Source organism: Asterias rubens, chromosome 6 (genome assembly GCF_902459465.1).
Source record: "Asterias rubens chromosome 6, eAstRub1.3, whole genome shotgun sequence".
NCBI classification, from domain to species: domain Eukaryota; kingdom Metazoa; phylum Echinodermata; class Asteroidea; order Forcipulatida; family Asteriidae; genus Asterias; species Asterias rubens.
The window spans coordinates 17,545,056-17,565,662 of NC_047067.1; the positions used below are offsets into that span (position 1 = coordinate 17,545,056).

The window sequence follows — 20,607 nt, forward strand, 5'->3', positions numbered from 1 at the left end:
ATTTTGCTCACCATTTTTGTAAAGGCCTATAGTGTCCTTGATGAATGTTATACTGTTTGAACATTTGCATCCAAAAGAGGGGAGTGGTAGGATCTTGAAGTTAGTACTCTAAACGAATAAACTTTGTAATTGTTTTGCAGACACTCAACAGATAATTATAAACGTTATTAAGACACTGTGCTGGCTAAAAAGGCCTATCTGTACTTGAGTGACGTACAAGCCAATGAATACAAAGTTGTGACTTTTGAAAGAACAAAGTAATAGTAATACAGTCTTTTGTTAGAATCTCTACATAAACTGTGACTATTTAAAGAGCTCAAGATTTATGATTTCACATGTGCGTATAGTATGGCCTACGGCAAGAATGAATATTTGCGAACTTTATACCAACATAATTATAACTCGTGCACCATCAAAATAATCATTAGGCCTATAGTAAAATCTGCTGCTAGTGCATTGTGTGAGTGTAAAAGTCGCATTTTCGCCCGATCATTCCGTACACATGTCCGGACTTTTGGAAGAGCGTTCGGTGTCTTACTATGTAGCACAGGTTTTTTCCTCCCCGCCCTTTTCCTCCTCTCTACCATCCCCCATCCTGTTTTACTAATCAAGCTATCGGAGATGAAAACACAGGGTTTACAATGTTCTTCATTGGTGTCCTATTTTCGCTGTGGATGGAGCTGCGTCTCAGTGACAATGAGGTTCCCCAAGGCTCTATGCTTGGTCCCCTCATTACATTTGGACCGGTCATTCTACAGACTGCTGTGGTGTCATACACCCCTTCATCGTGGATGAAATGGAGGCTGCACTGAGGGAAGGCGTGGACTCTTGGAGCTGGTACCAGTGGGCAATCTGCTTCCTGGGTGAACCCAGCATTTCCTCCCAGTGATCTTTACCCTGACCGAGGGAGTTGGGACCAACCTCACACACACCTATAAGCTCACTGTGTCCAACCCTGCATTGTAGAGAAAACACAAAAATCAAATTGTATCCAAAATTTAAACCTCTTGAAATCCATGCTAAGACAGAAGTGATGAGTACTCCTAACACAAGTTTTCTCAACCAGATTTTAACTCTCAGTTCTGACACTCAACTAGTAATGAAGCACATGTTTTCCTGACTTATCAGACAGGCAGTTTACCTTCATGTTTCCATTACATTTGGCGTAATAGAACCAGTAAAAAATAATAGGAACTATTGCCTCAGCTCAACTGTCGGAAATGTAGTCTAGTTAAAGCACAAACCGTGACATCATCAGTACAGGGGCCGGGTCTACTCTATGGGTGTATCATAAAGTTATAATATGGCAGGTAGGTGATAGAATTGAGAAAGGTAGGCCTATTTGGTTATAGGGTCCTTGCAGATTTTGTTAAAGGAACACGTTGCCTTGGATCGGTCGAGTTGGTCTATAAAAAGGGTTTGTAACCGTTTGTTATAGAATGCATATGGTTAGAAAGATGCTTTAAAAGTAGAATACAATGATCCACACAAATATGCCTTGAAATTGTGTGGTTTTCCTTTTATATTGCGAACTAACACGGTCGACCATTTATGGGAGTAAATAATTTGACTCCCATAAATGGCCGACCGTGTTACTCGATGAGGTAAAAGAAAAAACACGCAATTTCGAGGTATATTTGTGTAGATCATTGTATTCTACTTTTACAACATCTTTCTAACCATATGCATTTTAACGCAAACAGTTACAAACGCTTTTCAAAGACCAACCCGACCATCCAAGGCAACGTGTTCCTTCAAGTTAGAATTTTGAAAATTAAAAAAATTGCCTGCTACCTACTATTCTGCGATGGCTCATTTTTTAAAAGCCGAATAACTTTTTCATGACATTTCCCTATCTTTAAGACACTAAAACAAAAAAAGGTCCTTAAAATGAGACATACCAATCGTAATCTACGACTGCAACCACAAACAAGATGTTGTCCATACTCTCCGGCACAATGTCGAATACCATGGCTTCGTTGTAGACTGGATTGAGGGTGTTCTTCTTGACTGTGGTTTTCTTCTTTTTGACCCTCTTGCCCTGACAGACCATCGATACCTTTACGTACGGATCTGTCGAGAAAATAAAAACATTCATACAGAAAACTATTTACACAAAAACATGTCCAGAATTAGTATCAGTACTATCTGTATGTAAAAGAGTGAAAATTTCACTCTCTTGTCCGAGCAGTGGCATTTTTGCTCTTTTGAGAGTGAAAGTCAATCTGTGTCACTCTTTTTTTTGAGTGTAGTTGAAGGGAGCTTCACTCTAAATCGAGTTGAAAGCAGGCCTACCTGTCTTTCACTATAACAATAGTTGTCTGCCATATGGCTCTTTGAAGGGTGGTGTGGCGGACAAAACGAGTGTTTTTTTTCACTCTTTTACATTAAGAGAGTATGATCAGAAGAAAAAAGGGGAAAAAAGGAGAACAAAACAGATTTCAATAGTTCTCCAGATCTGTGAAACAAGTATAACCATCGCAACTTGAGAGCTGACTGATTATTAAGTTCAAAGCTTAGTTCAAACCCAATCCTTCAGAGAAAATAGTTATATCTGAAACATTGTCAAAGTCAAGAAAAAAACATTTGAAGACCACCCAAAACCACAATTTCAATACCTCCAAACCACTGTGGCAATCGAAATAAGGTCCTAGCAAAGCAGTCTGACCACCGTGGTGTAATGAAAATGTTACAAATTGACAGTACCTTTATGTGGCATCCATCTAGTGCACTCCCATTTTAATCAAGAGTTACAATAATATGTGAGGCTGGAACTACACAGTCTGGCTCATGGATACATTATTTGAATCACACACTGCACACACAGGGGACTCGAAAAAGGTGGCGCCAGTCTGACAAAGGTCGGTTGGAAACTATAGATGTGGAGTACCAAATGATGCATTCTATCCAAATGCATTATACAAGTAAGCCAATCAGATCTTGCGAGGAGGGGTGAGAATCATTGCTGACAAAGGAGCCTGAAGCTGGGATCTAGAGGTACGCTGAGCTCCACCTTTTGATAAACCCTGGATTTATATGAGCTTTTGGGAACAATAACATTCTCAGCTAGAAAAGTATGATCAAAGAGCATGACTTGTTTGAAGAAAATACAGCATTTTTTTGTTCACCAGTCTGACTCTAAAAATCTTATAGCACCTTCTTTGATCCATAAAGAGAGCTGTTGCTATTTAACATTCAGAGATCTTTGACCACTGCGGAATAGCTCAGTTAATGCCTCTATCATCTCTGAATCTCCTACCTCCTTTTTTTCTTCATTTTTCTTTTTTTTCTTCATCCCAAGTTATCAAAAACATTCTTCTTTTATTTTTTTAATTAGTTTACTCCTACATTTAAATGGATTTCTGGCTCTATAGGATTTCTGTTTATAAAGATCATCTAACTTTACTTTTTCTTCACAAGGAAGTAGTAGTGCAGACTTATAGTAAAAACTGTGCCGGCTATGCTACCACAGCCGTACGACCCGAGGAGGGGAGAGGGACTGTGAGCCGAGGAGGGGGAGAGAACTGCCCTCCCAAATTTGGGTAAAACAGTGAGGAAATTCAGACACATTAAGAAGGGGGGAAATGCAACATTAAAAAAGATAGGGATTTGGTACTTTGTCTTTCAACCTGCAGTATTATAATGTCAACTTGGTTGGCCTATCTCCAAGAGTCTACTTTTGCAAATCAATTCCATCTGCCTCCTCAACCAAGAGTCTGCCCCCATATGCCCACTATACACCAATCCTGAATCCGTACAAGAAAAACAATATTCACCTGTCCCTCAAAACTACACTAGTCTGAGTGATGGGACACAAAATCCAAGTGATTCCTTCATTTCTTCCTTCAAAAACCTCCATGCTTCAAGTGCAGACTTCACTGAATGAATAGTTTAACCACTCACTTGGGGGTTCCATAAATGCCCGAGACTATTAACATTAAGAGCATGTCATGTCAAGAGCCATGCTCCATACAGAGAGATTTACCTGTAACGGTCCTGTTTCTCTGTCGAAAGCTGGACGGAAAATGAGAGGTCGCAGATACAAATTTTAAGTTTGTATAACTTAATAGTGATAAAAGTTGCATCAGGCCCCAGAACTCTGAGGGCGCACTTGGTAGCCATAATGTTTGAATGAGGCATACAAAAATCATACCATGTTAATGATATCTGCCTTAGAAATTGTAGACCTATGTTTTAGTAGATTTTCCCGAAAACATTCATGAAAGCATAAGTTAAGTATACATGTTCAGCTTTTTGCACGAATGCCCGAAATACTTCATAACTGTGGTCGCCAGAGGCCCACTAAATTATATTGCAGTTATCAGGTCAGTTGGCTCTTTTAAAACATGTCTGTATTTCGGTCAAGCATTTGGTACAATTTGCGGGGCGGGGCCTCAACACTATGGTCCTTTTCGAACGGCTTTAGCTTTGGATTCGGCTTCGGGTTCCGTTCTCTCGTCTGAAGCCCTGAGCGCGTACGCAAAGTACGCACAGGATGTCAAAACAACCGCGGGGCCAAGCTAGTCTAAGGTGAATCCAAAGCCGAAGCCGTGGTTTCGAAAAGGGCCTGTATGATCGACGCTATAACTCCACGAACTGGCGTGCCGTGGTTTACGACGTAGGGCATATGAAAAACCGTGCAATTTTGAGGCATTATAATTTGTGTGGATGCATTTTATACCGGACAGTTATACAAACGCTTTTCATAAACCAACTCGCCCGATCCAAGGCAACGTGTCCCTTTAATTCAGTGGGATACAAAACAAACGTGTGTGGAGCTTTAAATTGCCATGGCAACCCATCTCACTGTAATTTTGCAGACGGCGAATGCTAATGAAGTTTTCGTGGAAAGCTGCATAAGTTCACAGCGGCTATTCCCCCAAGCAGGATGCTATGCAAAGTATATTGCTTTATATTCTTGTGGCAAACATTCAAATCTTCTTCAAATGCAGAAAGTGTGAACTCTATAAATAATATAAGCCGTGCATAAGTCGTTGTGGCACCCAACCCTAATCATATCCCTTTTACCGTACCGTTCCATGCACAAATCTCAGCCCAAGGATTGTAACTAAAATCTGATACAACATTGGACACTATTGGTAATTGTCAAAGACTAGCCTTCACAGTTGGTGTATCTCAACATATGCATACATTAACAAACCTGTGAAAACTTGAGATCAATCGGTCGTTGTCGAAGTTGCGAGATAATAATAAAAAAAAACACCCTTGCCACATGAAGTTGTGTGCTTTCAGATGCTTGATTTCGAGACCTCAAATTCTAAATCTAAGGTCTCGTAATCAAACTCGTGGAAAATTACTTCTTTCTCGGAAACTGCATCACTTCAGAGGGAGTCGTTTCTCACAATGTTTTATACTATCAACAGCTCCCCATTACTTGTTACCAAGTAAGGTTTTATGCTAACAATTATTTTGGGTGACTACCAATCGTGTCCACTGCCTTTAACCCACACGTTACACGAACTGCAGCCATACAAATTAAAAACTCAACTGTTATACTAATCATGTTGTATGCAGTTTGTATTGTACATTTCATTTAAAACGTGTACCATTTTATTCGTTATTGCCTTTGCAAATAAAAACCCCATAATTTGGGGTAGATCATTATAGACCCTTACAATGATGAGAATATCACGGTCAACAACAGCTTTAAAGCTCCTTCAAATTTCATGACTATAGTACCCAACCTTGCTGCCATAAAAAAACATAGTTACTTGCAACATGCCTTGATGCCAATGACACTCTTTTCACTAACATAGGGAACTGTTTTACTTGTCATTGGAGAGTAGTAGCACCGTCAACCCCCCCCCCCCCCCCCCCCCCCCACCACCACCTATGATGACTTGGTTCACTGTCGCATCGTGTTTGTCAGATGAATGTTTTGATTTCATTATTATGGCTGATAAATGCTTGTGTTTTGCTCTTCATTTTATTCTTTCTTTGCCACATCAACAATTGGAATGGATTGACAAAAGTTCAAACTGCCAACTAAATTTGGATTGAAATGCCTGCAGGGATCGATTGATGTATGATTACTGAAAGGTAGCTACAATTATACTGCCTGAGCTGTCGAACGGTTGGCTGACACGTGTAATTTGTTAAAAGAAAATGTATAGGAACTGATAATCGTGAAGGGAAAATTGATTATTTCACCTGAGAGCTCACCGACCACACAAGGTTCAACCCTCCAGAGAAAATATATGTCAGAGTGAGAAAACAGCATCTCACAAGCTAGCCATACAACATACAAGCAGCACCTTGAAATCAAAGTTAAAGCCATCGAACACGATTGGTAATTGCCAGTATTCTCACTTAGGGTGTGTCCCCACATATATGCATCAAATAACGAACCTGTGAAACTTGGGCTCAATAGGTTAGTGAAGTTGCAAGAAAAACAGTCACCCTTGTTGTACAAATTAGTGTGCTTTCAGATAGGTATAAATGGCTTTTGGCCAGAAGTCTTTTACTATTTTAGTGAGAAATTACCTCTTTTTATCAGAGGGAGTCGTTTCTCGCAACGTTTTATAATATCAAAAACTATCCGCTCCTCGTTACCAAGATGTTACAAAGTAATGTTTGATGCTTACATTATATATTTTGTGTAATTACCCAAATAGTGTACAGTGCCTTTAAAAGCTAACTTGGTGCAAGTTCATTTTAGGTTTCCCTTGATGTCTCACGAGGAGGGGCGGGGGGGGGGGTGTCGAGAGTGAGAAAATGGAAGAAAAAACCTGCACAATGCAGTCAAAACAATAGTACGGAACCCAAAGAAGGAGAATCACGTTCCACTATGGAAACTATATAGTCTACCTGAAGCCCTCGTGGGTATTGACACTGCGTTGCCTTTCAGTGAGGTTTGCAACAAAAGTGGGAACCCGATCCCCAGCACATGCTATCCAATTTATATCCTCTTTCTGCGAATTTTCATTTGGAAATTACACTGCTCCGGGCGCAGAAAACTAAATACCCTCACCTCCCCGTCACACTATCTCACTCATTCACTCTGGTTGCTACATGACAAGTTTCGGATATCACTTCGGTTATTCCTCGCAATTCAAACATTCTATACACAAAGAATAACATGTCTTGGTTGACACAAGCGGACATCGCAATCACTTCACAACCCTGTCGTTCCAGGTTCTCCCCGTTCTGGCATGTATTGCTTTAATTTATAATACCCAGGGATGTGATGTTTATTCAAGGGGTACGGCGGGAAGCAGTGTACGAGGGTGTCCCGTGCTACACGCCGCGGCCGTGGTTTATTAGGCGCTTGGACTTTTTGGTTAATTGAAAACAAAACAATATCAATCATGTATGCAAAGAACTAAAGCTATGGGTATATTCATTTCATGACGCTCAAGATACTTTTAAAAGAGATTGGATACGCTCGATCGAGTAAAACCACGAAAAGGGCGGGAAATGCAAATGTGACGACACGACGGTGAATGATCTATAATCCGAGTCCGAAACTCCCACGTTCCGACATTCCTGTCCCGAAAAACCTTTCGTGATGTACACGGGGTTAGGCCATAGGTTAGGGATGGGGTTGGGATTAGGAAAGCCGACTAGTTTTTTTCCACATACATGTGAAACCGCTGCATGACTACACACGTGTTTTAAAAACCATTAAAGGAACACGTTGCCTTGGATCGGTCGAGTTGGTCTATAAAAAGGGTTTGTAACCGTTTGTTATAAAATGCATATGGTTAGAAAGATGTTTTAAAAGTAGAATACAATGATCCACACAAATATGCCTTGAAATTGCGTGGTTTTCCTTTTATATTGCGAACTAACACGGTCGGCCATTTATGGCAGTAAAATATTTGACTCCCATAAATGGCCGACCGTGTTACTTGATGAGGTAAAAGGAAAACCACGCAATTTCGAGGTATATTTGTGTAGATCATTGTATTCAACTTTTACAACATCTTTCTAACCATATCCATTTTAACACAAACAGTTACAAACGCTTTTCAAAGACCAACTCGACCATCAAAGGCAGGGTGTTCCTTCAAGTTAGAATTTTGAAAAGCGTTTGTAACCGTTTGCTATAAAATGCATACGGTTGGAAAGATGTTTTAAAAGTAATATACAATGATCCACACACACGTATACCTCGCAATTGAGTGGTTTTTCCTTTTACCTCGTCGGCCATTATGGGAATCAAATTTTTGACTCTCATAAATTAATGGCCGACCGTTAGTTCGCAAAGCAAAAGGAAAACCACGCAATTTCGAGGCAAATTTGTGTGGATCATTGGATACAAAAACATCTTTCCAACAATATGCTTTTTATACTGCCAACTCGTCTGATCCAAGGCATCGTGTCTCTTTAACGTCAAGATCACGAACAATGCAGTAAGTGATGCATCATGCCTATATTGATATAAAGAACAAGGGAAGTAACACTTTTAGATGAGGGATTGTTTTACCTGATGCCCCTGTTATATCCATTGCTTTCAGATTCCTTGCTTTGATGACAGTGAGAGTCAACCGACAAGCGGTCGGTAGATAGCACAGGGAGAACATCACTTCACCTAGGTCAGCTTTTTCCTGTAGAATAAAAACGAAAAACGCATGCATAGTTTGACTTTCCATTGAAAACTAACCACGGTTGACAGTAAGAAGGACGAGATCTGTCCCCATAGTTAGTGTCAATATTTCCATTGATTAGAACGGTTTCAGTAACGGTAAAAGCAATTGGTGATAAAAGCTTCCGTGATGATTAATTTAAGATGGTGGCAAAATGAAGTTCGGAATATAATGGTGGGCTGGATTAGATTAGCAGTGAAGAAATTGCAGGATTATTTTGTAATGGTTTAACAACAACTATAGCTTGACCGTGGCTAAGGCGGTGACTAAATTAAAATGGCAATAACAATGCCGCCATTAGTTTAAGCGTGTTCCCTGATGTGTATACAAATAAAATAGTGACGCATTTTTTATGCTTATTTGTTATTGTGAGGGGGAATTGGTTCAGAGAAAGTGGCGGACGCTTGCACCCCAACTTGCCAGTCTTTCAATAAGAAGAAAAAACCCAAACAGTACCAATACGGTTTACCAAACATCTTAGAACCTTGGGAATTGACGAGAAAGTGATGACAGTCGATGGGGTCAGCCGAGGTAGGCCTATATACCACTAGACGCAGTTTACCCAGTGGAACGTAATATCCGTCGTATCCGTCACCCACTCTGTTTAATTTCCGCGGATGCACGATTTAAGAGACAATCTTTATCAAAAATATAGGATAAAGCCTCGATGGTACAAATGCTTTTAAACCGTTGGCTTATATCTAAACACCCACGACCTTTTACATTCCGTCCTATTGTAAAGATTCGTTTTTATTTCTGTTAATAGAAGAGATGTTTTTGAAAACATGTTTTTCACAAATGTTTTAGAATAAAAAAATGTGTTGGATTGGTGAACTACTTTTTGTTGATTTCGTTAAAATCATTAGTTGTGATTTCAAAACACAAACATTATTATGCTCAAATATCGCCGTTCACCTTGTTTTTACGAAATTTTGGTGAACGGCAATATCGTCATCGCGCCAACAGAGGGCAGAATAGGCCTTTTGGGGAGCTGAGGGATTTATTTAGAAGAACATTGTATTTTCGAAATGACGGGATCGGCCTTAGGCATCGTGTCGCAATTGAAGCCATATTCCAGCCATGAACCTGTGTGTAGTACACACAGTCGTAGCCTATAGAAAGTTTCGAAAGTTTTACAAGTGCGACCTCTGTTGACAAATGATAGCCAACGTCAATGAAACCAAGTTGTAATAAAAGACGCCCTTCAAAACCGACTAAAAACCGAAACCTATTTGTAATTGTGGCCAAGAAAAAGGAGCTGGCTGAAATACAAAACGATACAGTAAATAAACAGGTCAACTAAGATTACGCGAAACCACAAACTACAGATTGCTCTGCCCACGAACTAAAGTAGTCCGAGCAAAAATCATTTCATATTGTAAGCCCCTAATAAAACCTGTCATGATTTGTTCCACAAATATTACATCTGCAATCAAATTCCGTCCACCAAAAGACGATAAAGTTTGTCAGTCCCGTCTGATCTGGAGATAAGCTTCGGCCTTACAGGAAAAAGTCGAAGATGCTTTCAGGGCACGACCCCGAAAACAAAACCAGAAGCACCGCAGTTAGTCAATACGCAGAGCAGAGCGGGACAGGCCGTCGCTTTTACCGTCCAATTATGACTCCGTGTTGACTCCCAGGGCCAGGACCGTGTTTTTCGATCCCCGTGAGGCGGGCTTGAGTACACGGTAAGTCCCAGAGGAATTGCGAGTAATAACTTCCCATCACGACCCCACTTTCACGTCTTCAAGTCAAGGGTTATTTACCTCTCGTGCATGCATCCCGGGAAAGGAGATAAAAGCCTTGCACGCCATCAGAATCCAGATTTAGATAAAGGCGGCAAAAGTAGTGCCATAAACACTTTGCGGCGTATTCAAAACACGGTGCTCCCGAATGGACACGGGGTTCGAATCCCAACAGAGTAATGCACAATACCGTGGATCAAGAAGTCATCACCTCGGGTATGTACCCATCTAGATTCCCCCACCCACACGTAAACCTTCTCAAGCAATATAATCGTCTTCAATTATCTTGGTAGATTTTTCGGGCTGAAGTATTTTAGAAGTCTGACATTTAAGGGGGAGATAGCGATTGCCTTCCCTTGAGCCCAATGGAGATAACGTTTAATAACTGACAAGTCATGATCATCTAATGGACGATTGACCTTTATTTGAAGACAAAACCCAGGAGCTACGCTCACGATATTACAAATAATAATTGTACTTGGGTGATATCGCTGTTAGAAAGTCAGGTTGGGTTACGTTTATTAAAGGCGAGAATATTGGATTGTTTCGGTTGCCTCATACGCCGTGCCCATATTCAGGGTTTGTTAGAATGTGGGTTAGAGAGCAAAATATGGCTACCGTACTGCATCCGTGAAGGGCAACACAAAATCGAATTGTTCTTTTATATCCCCGATTTAAAAAATAAAAAAAATGCATCCGTAAAATTAGTCTCCTTTGTTGAACAAAGTGTTCATTGCACTATTGCTCCCATGACGCTCTCATGACGCAAGAGTTACGTCAAACGTCTTGTTAGTCAATAACAAAAGTTGAACAATATGCTGAACAACCTTGCCACATCAGTGATGAAACAAACCCAGCCATTTAGACATTTTCCAACGAAGCATTTTTTGTATTATCATTAAACGTGGGGCATGTTACTATTAGTTTGCTTTATTGCGCATAAACCTTCCGGCCTGTCCCTCAACAAGGTTACAAAATGACCAGCGGTCAGTGACTCCTGATAGATGGTCAGGCACCGGGGTCCAAATGCTCTTCTTACCGCCCAATTCGGCGCTTAAACGTGAAACGTGTGATTAAATGGGCGGCGAGTTGCAGAAATAATGGCTATGGGCCTGATTTCATATTTGTTAAAGACAGTGGACACTATTGGTAATTCTCAAAGACTAGTCTTCACAGTTGGTGTATCTCAACATATGCATAAAATAACAAACCTGTGAAAATTTGAGCTCAATCGGTCGTCGAATTTGCGAGATAATAATGAAAGAAGAAAAAACCCTTGTGTCACGAAGTTGTGTGCTTTCTGATGCTTGATTTCGAGACCACAAATTCTAAACTTGAGGTCTCGAAATCAAATTCGTGGAAAATTACTTCTTTCTCGATAATTACGTCACTTCAGAGGGAGCTGTTTCTCACAATGTTTTATACCATCAACCTTTCCCCATTACTCGTAATCAAGTAAGGTTTTATGATGATAATTATTTTGAGTAATTACCAATAGTGTCCACTGCCTTTAAAAGCAGAAATAACTGCTTGACAAAGTTGCTTTGTGAAGCAATGAGTGGGGCGGCAGTCAGAACAGGGCAGTGAACACTATTGGTAATTACTCAAAGTAATTATTATCATAAAACATTTCTTGAATACGAGTAATGGTGAGAATTTGATAGTATAAAGCATTGTGAGAAACAGCTCCCTCTGAAGTGACGTAGTTTTCGAGAAAGAAGTAATTTTCCACTAATTAGATTTCGACACCTCAGATTTAGAATTTGAGGTCTCGAAATCAAGCATCAGAAAGCACACAACTTCGTGAGACCATGGTGCGACCATTTTTCTTTCATTAATATCTCGCAACTTCGACGACCGATTAAGCTCAAATTTTCACAGGTTTGTTATTTTGTGCATGATACACCAACTGTGAAGACTAGACAATTACCAATAGTGTCCAGTGTCTTTAACATAATTTGTGCCGGTAACCTGTCGTGATGAACACAACCACCAAACTGTTAAGATCGCTGTTTGTTTTAAAATTCATTTTTACTGCATTTTAATCTGCGATTTAAAAGGTAACAACGGTGTCTGACTCACCTGAGTTGAGCACTTGACGACATCTTCCTCAAAGCGCTCCCCTTTAACAAGATCCCGGTCATTTCCCAACAAGTTCGTTATCATGACCTCTCCAATGAGATCATGCCTCGAGAAACGATCGAAATCATACACTGTGAACTTCAGCGTTTTCTCTTGTAGTTCGTTGTATGGCACGGTGAAAGTGAATTTCTCATCGAAATCCGGATCGCAGTTCTTTCGGTGGACTTTAGTTTGGTATTTTTTCTTCCGGTCTGCCGGGAATAAGTGAATTTTTACGTAAGGATCGGAAGTTCCGGAAAAGTCTTTCGCGGGTAGACCGGTTGCTCGATCGATATGGACGTTAAGGGACTCCGTAGGATGGTCGTATTGAAGTGAGAAATAGAGTTTACCACATCTGTCTGAGTCCTTTCCGCGGTCCTGGGAGCTGTCCCGATACAGCTCGGGTCTAAGGGCGCCGAGTTTAGGCTGTTCTTTTCGGTGGACATTCTTGACTGAGAACTCGACATTGGCAAGGTTGAGTTGTAATGAAAGCTGCCGTTGCCTCTTGAATGCCTCCTGACGAACCCTTTGAGGTAGTAGCGGAACCGTGGCCTGCCGTGGCAACAGTTTAACCGGGGATGTATTGGGGCTGTCCCGTGCCGCGGGGATCCCCGCATCATCCTTGACTCCGTGGCTCATTCCGCTCTCGTTCTCAGAGTCAGAGTCGGCCTCGTAGCAGACTTTCCGCTGGATTGTGTAAGTCTCCGTCTGCGCAACTCGGTTCTTGAACCTGCGTGCGCAGACCACGGCGATGAAGGCGATGACTAGTATGAGTGACGTCAGTGACACTGGAATGGCGATCGTCTCCAATGGGATTCCACTACTGCTTCCTGTAAAGAAAGAAACAAAAAATTAGTTTGTCTTCAAGTTCATTTACCTCCGACCTTTCCTCAAACACTGCCACTAGCACTATTATCCCATGAAGACTGAGTGGATAGTATAAAGCTGGTAAAGAACGTGGGAGGATACCCAGTGGTTCGAGAAACCCACGTAATCGGGTAAAAGGCTGAAAGCCCAAGTCAGAAGAAAGCTACTCCATGAGGTGGTCCGAGTGGAATTTCAGACCCACGGCTCGTCCGCAGAGACCACTCTTCACGAGAAAACCCAGGAGTCTCGACATCTTTCTGTGAAGATATTGCTCTGAAAACGTGGGCGTAACCGGGGAGGGTGGTAGCAGGGTAGAGATCTCCCTGGGATCAGAACCCTTGGGATCGAGCAAGTGCACGATAGTCCTACGCATAAAAAAAAACCACAGCAAAAACAAACTTCTTTGACGCCACTGCTAAATACACCGGTATACAATCTTAGTGTAGGCCAACGCAGCACTGTAAATTGCACAAAAGACAATAAGGTTCCAATTTGATTGATTCCGAATTTCCAACACAAGTTACTGGCTTGTTCTATAGCTCCATGCTTGTAAAAAGGCTGTATGCTATTATATCAGGGTCTATACGTGGGCGCTGCTTAGCACATATTCAGAGCTTCGGGCGCCCTGTTGCGCTGTGATGGGTTGTAGGAGCAGAATTATGCGGTAAACAGGGCCATACAAATGGACCCTGTTCAAACTGCCATGTGCAATCAAAAGACATTTATTATAGGGCCTCTTTTCTCATGGTGAGCTCAAAACTTTGCTTAGCAATGAACAAACCTTGCTTAGCATAAAAAGGCTACCCGTCCAAAAGGTCATGGTATTCACATCTTATTCAATCGAATCAATTTGTTAAGGTCGTGTCTCATGGTGACAATTTTATTGGCTACTAATGTACACTAGAACTGTGCTGTTTATAGTCAGATAAAAGTTTTATAATTAGACACGACCTGTAGTCTGTCTGTACCCACCCCCTCATTTTGCAATCTCGGGGAAAAGGCCCCAATGGAAAAGAGGTCGAGTGCTAGCAATGATATTATCTTACAACCCAACAGTGTTGGGAGCAAGCCGATCTATCGAATCGACCATACCCCACGGCAAAATGTCTCTCACGTTTGTGAAAGAAAGACAAGAAGAAGAAGAAGAAAACAAAATTCAAGTAAAATCGTCTCCAAATTAGTTTCTGAATGTTAAGTTCAAGCGTCCCTGGTGTCAATTCTTTCTTGGGCACTCTTTAGTGACCTACTTATTTATACTTATGCATAATTACTGAAGGATGGTCAACAATTCACGAGGGGTAAACGTTTAACAATGGGCCAGTCAGTTTACTTAAAGACACTGGACACCTTTGATAAATGTCAAAGACCAGTCTTCTCATGTGGTGTATCTCAACATATGCATAAAATAACTAACCTGTGAATGTTTGAGCTCAATTTGGTCATCGAAATTGCGAGAGAATAATGAAAGAAAGAACACCCTTATCGCACCAGTTGTGTGCTTTCAGATGCTTGAATTCGAGACCTCAGCTGAGGGATCGAATTCAATTCAAGCGAGAAATAACTTCTTTCTAAAAAAAACTACGTTACTCACAATGTTGTATACCAACAACAGTCCTCCATTGCTCGTTACCAAGTAAGTACTTATTCTTACAATTATTATCATGAGTTATTACCAATAGTGTCAAGCGCCTTTAATGTCATATTCGAAACAAGAATTTTGATTTTGACATAGCAAATACATGAACACTAATCAATCACCCACCCATAACACTAATCACCCATTCACATCAGCGTTATAAAGTCGTTACTTTTAAGGTGAACCGGAAACAGACCTACTAAGGAAAACAAGATGTCAGCCACAAAATATATGACAACAAAACTAGTGCTGTACCAGGGATGGATTTAACAAAGAGTTAAGATTAGTCTTATCTCGAGTTTGGACGGGTAACTCGTCCTAACTTGTTAGCACTAGCCTTGAGTTTTCAATGTATCCTAGGACTAGTCCTAAGTAAAGACTAGTCCCAGCTCTTTGGAATGGAACCCAGGTTCTTCATCCCAAGTGTCTATACGTTTGCTGTCAAAACACGCATCTTTTGTTGCCACAATAAATGATACAAATATCCATTACATTTTTTATCAATATCACTTTCAGTGATGTATGGTTTTTTCCTCCGTGGTAGGATGAGATTTCATGAGGTGGTAAAACAAAACGAAAATCTCAGGTCTCAGGCAGATCGCTTTACCCGCATGGAAATAGTTGAATAACCGTTTTGATGTGAAAATGAGAGAGATGGAAATAATTTGTGGTACCTCTTTTTCTCTCTTTCTGAAGCCCAAAAAGGAAGTCAACGAACGATACACTTACAAGTTTTTGCATTAGTATCCAATTTTTCTTTAGAATAGATGGAGGGGGATTTGCAAAGCTAGGATTATGCAGGATCGGTTTCAGTGGGATTCCAGGAGGAATTGCTTTCGTGCTCTTAAGGTTATTGAGAGCGTGCGAAATCATTCCTTATTCCAGGCCCGGGGAGAAATCAAGGAAGTACGAAGTTGTATCACTGACGACTGTGCGGGTACTAACAACGCGTTTGAATCGACAGGTTTCCATGGGATTTACACAAGGGAATACAAATGGAAAGAATATGCAAAAAGCATAATATTTCTGAGAGGTGGGTACAGAGGAAAACGGCGAGACAGACGTTGGTCAGGCTTCAATAGAATTGGTTTTAGCGGCATTTCTCATCATTTTGCACAATAGTGTAGTGGAAATTTAGCCAGACTCATTGGTTTAAGCACACTCACGCCTTCGCCTTCGTCCGGTAACTTGACACATATCCTCTAAGACATGCACGTATATAGCAGCAGCAAGTCAAAGCTGTGCATTATATTAATTCCTAGCGAACATGCATACCCAGTAACATCCAAGGTGTAACGTGACACTACCTTTAAACTATCACTAGTTTGGTCAATTCTAATACCAGCATCAACAGCCAAAGTATAACATGACAGTACCTTTAAACTATCACTAGTTTGGTTAATTCTAACTCCTAGCGAGCATGCAAACCCAGCAACAGCCAAAACTAAACATGACACTATACCTTTATAAACTATACACTAGTTTGGTTAATTCTAACTCCTAGCGAGCATGCAAACCCAGCAACAGCCAAAAACTAAACATGACACTATACCTTTAAACTATACACTAGTTTGGTTAATTCTAACTCCTAGCGAGCATGCAAACCCAGCAACAGCCAAAAACTAAACATGACACTATACCTTTAAACTATACACTAGTTTGGTTAATTCTAACTCCTAGCGAGCATGCAAACCCAGCAACAGCCAAAAACTAAACATGACACTATACCTTTAAACTATACACTAGTTTGGTTAATTCTAACTCCTAGCGAGCATGCAAACCCAGCAACAGCCAAAACTAAACATGACACTATACCTTTAAACTATACACTAGTTTGGTTAATTCTAACTCCTAGCGAGCATGCAAACCCAGCAACAGCCAAAACTAAACATGACACTATACCTTTAAACTATACACTAGTTTGGTTAATTCTAACTCCTAGCGAGCATGCAAACCCAGCAACAGCCAAAAACTAAACATGACACTATACCTTTAAACTATACACTAGTTTGGTTAATTCTAACTCCTAGCGAGCATGCAAACCCAGCAACAGCCAAAACTAAACATGACACTATACCTTTAAACTATACACTAGTTTGGTTAATTCTAACTCCTAGCGAGCATGCAAACCCAGCAACAGCCAAAACTAAACATGACACTATACCTTTAAACTATACACTAGTTTGGTTAATTCTAACTCCTAGCGAGCATGCAAACCCAGCAACAGCCAAAACTAAACATGACACTATACCTTTAAACTATACACTAGTTTGGTTAATTCTAACTCCTAGCGAGCATGCAAACCCAGCAACAGCCAAAACTAAACATGACACTATACCTTTAAACTATACACTAGTTTGGTTAATTCTAACTCCTAGCGAGCATGCAAACCCAGCAACAGCCAAAACTAAACATGACACTATACCTTTAAACTATACACTAGTTTGGTTAATTCCAACTCCTAGCGAGCATGCAAACCCAGCAACAGCCAAAACTAAACATGACACTATACCTTTAACTATACACTAGTTTGGTTAATTCTAACTCCTAGCGAGCATGCAAACCCAGCAACAGCCAAAACTAAACATGACACTATACCTTTAAACTATACACTAATTTGGTTAATTCTAACTCCTAGCGAGCATGCAAACCCAGCAACAGCCAAAACTAAACATGACACTATACCTTTAAACTATACACTAATTTGGTTAATTCTAACTCCTAGCGAGCATGCAAACCCAGCAACAGCCAAAACTAAACATGACACTATACCTTTAACTATACACTAATTTGGTTAATTCTAACTCCTAGCGAGCATGCAAACCCAGCAACAGCCAAAACTAAACATGACACTATACCTTTAAACTATCACTAGTTTGGTTAATTCTAACTCCTAGCGAGCATGCAAACCCAGCAACAGCCAAAACTAAACATGACACTATACCTTTAAACTATCACTAGTTTGGTTAATTCTAACTCCTAGCGAGCATGCAAACCCAGCAACAGCCAAAACTAAACATGACACTATACCTTTAAACTATACACTAGTTTGGTTAATTCTAACTCCTAGCGAGCATGCAAACCCAGCAACAGCCAAAAACTAAACATGACACTATACCTTTAAACTATACACTAGTTTGGTTAATTCTAACTCCTAGCGAGCATGCAAACCCAGCAACAGCCAAAAACTAAACATGACACTATACCTTTAAACTATACACTAGTTTGGTTAATTCTAACTCCTAGCGAGCATGCAAACCCAGCAACAGCCAAAAACTAAACATGACACTATACCTTTAAACTATACACTAGTTTGGTTAATTCTAACTCCTAGCGAGCATGCAAACCCAGCAACAGCCAAAACTAAACATGACACTATACCTTTAAACTATACACTAGTTTGGTTAATTCTAACTCCTAGCGAGCATGCAAACCCAGCAACAGCCAAAACTAAACATGACACTATACCTTTAAACTATACACTAGTTTGGTTAATTCTAACTCCTAGCGAGCATGCAAACCCAGCAACAGCCAAAAACTCTTCCTTTTGACATTTCAAAGCCAGCCATCTTGAAAATCACGAGAAATGTACCGAATACAAACATCTTCCTCAATATTTAAGGTTCATGATATTTGCCACAGGGCCTTTTCACGGTTCAAGAAGCAAGATTTTCACGCCCTGACAATATCTTGTCAGAGACGTGCATAACAATTAAATAAATTTTGATGCGTAGGCGGGAAAATGCTGAAAGCAAGTACATTTCAAGAATAAAAAAGCAAATCCTTTTCAGAACTACCCTCTATGCATTGTGTTAAATTTATGATCTGATACAAAAAATGTAGTTATGACAATCGTTTCTATGAAGGTCACTGAAAACATGCTTTCATCCCTTAGTTTAACATTCCAGTTAATACATCGTCAGGGTATTTAGTGCTGAAAGGACGTGGTGTAAATAAGTTGTTTGCGGGCTCGTAGTGTACAACCAACTGTCACTAGAAAATTCAACTTAAAAGCAAAGCGCCCTCTGTCGTCAATATTCTAATATGAAACTTCGATGAGCGAAGTACAAACAGTCTTTTATTATTTTCATGAACAAGAATCAACAGAAAGAGCAGCAGTTCTCGCACACTGGTTCCGTTTCGAGACCCCACACTGATTCGTATGAGGCTGTTGACAATGGAGTTCTTTCGGGTTTCTGACGTCCAAACCGATATCTCACGATGCCCATTGTGGATTTCCAATTCGTCAGAATAAACTTGCGAGTGTTTGATGCGGACGATAGTCATCATGAACAAAATAATTGCAGCAAGTTTGAAAACTACACCAAAACGTATTGACCGAAGTTCAATTGTGATCCCATGGTCATGGGAACCGTTTACATTTCTATTTCTACCACCATGGTTTACAACACAGTCATGACGTCATGATATCCCACGGTATTTTTCCTACACTACAGCACGGGAAACTAGTACAGGTATAAAACTTACTGACAACGCTGTTAATGTAGATACGAAGCAAAACGAAAGAATGGCGCCATGGAAAGATTGTGTCGTTGGCGACCTCAATCAGCATCCGATTCTTCTGAGACGTCATATTTATTCCACAATTTTTTTAATTGACTCATATTGTTGATATGATTTCACAGTGTACTAATTTATATTGAAGCATAAATGCTGTCACAGCAAATCAACTTGGGCACACGACCATTGTTGTAAACTAAGAAGTATTTTGGATGAATGGTTTTACCTGCGGTGGGAGCTCTAGTACTTTGAAGTGGGTGAGACAGTCACTTTCTTTAACCCAAGTAGCGCATAAACCTTTCAAGACAGGGAAGTATATTTCAGCAACCCCCATCCATGCATCAAACATCCCAGAACCCTTGAAACTCACTGTGGATGGAGTTGTCCTTGTTATTTTAGATAAAAAGCAACCCTTCCCGCCAAATTCACTGCACTACTGCGGTACTCGTACAGAATCGCAATAGTATTTGCTTCAGCGAGAGAGTGTCTGGATCCAGACCAATTGACTGTAATAAATGACGGCTTGTTTAAGAGGCTAGCTGTCGAGACCGGAGGACTATATACAATGTCGTTTATTACACAGGAAAAGGGCGACATACTAAAACATGATTCGACAGCGGGCTGTTTCGTTCTGCCCTACAGACGGAAGGGCCGGTGCAACACTAACATCTTTATACAATTTATATACAAACATGAAAGTCAAGTCTACGACACTATGTACATGTGTGAATGAATACACAAGACAGGGTTGACTTATCAGCAGATTAATTCTGAAATCGCATAGGCTTGACATTAATCAACAAATTGTTTGCAATTTAATCAATCTAAAAGTGCAAGAAACGTTTTTATCGAAGAGAAGCTTTTCAATTTCATTGAATAATACAACAGTATTTGAGCGAAATAGTGGGCGTACTACGTGGGCGTTTTGTGAACATTGCGAACAGCTATTGCCTAGACCTCTCGTTTTGAATGTCTCCACAAAGGATATGACAAGAATGGATGACAATCAAAAGAAGAGTTCAAAAGCAATAAATCAAAAGACGCAAACAAAGGCGTTCCCATGGAGACGTGTATGATGAACGATGGGGCGGGGGGGGGGGGTGTAGGG

General features: G+C 40.5%; 1 protein-coding gene across 1 annotated transcript; it reads right to left on the reverse strand.

Annotated features, from left to right (window-relative positions):
- Positions 1–107: 107 nt before the first annotated feature.
- LOC117291389 (synaptotagmin-6-like) lies at positions 108–19,572 on the reverse strand. Its single transcript, XM_033773041.1, has 5 exons — positions 19,467–19,572; positions 12,437–13,305; positions 8,450–8,570; positions 1,902–2,073; positions 108–955 (listed from the first exon to the last, which is right to left on the reverse strand). The coding sequence occupies exons 1-5, from the start codon at positions 19,570–19,572 to the stop codon at positions 748–750; spliced, it is 1,476 nt and encodes a 491-aa protein (XP_033628932.1). The 3' UTR covers positions 108–747.
- Positions 19,573–20,607: the final 1,035 nt, after the last annotated feature.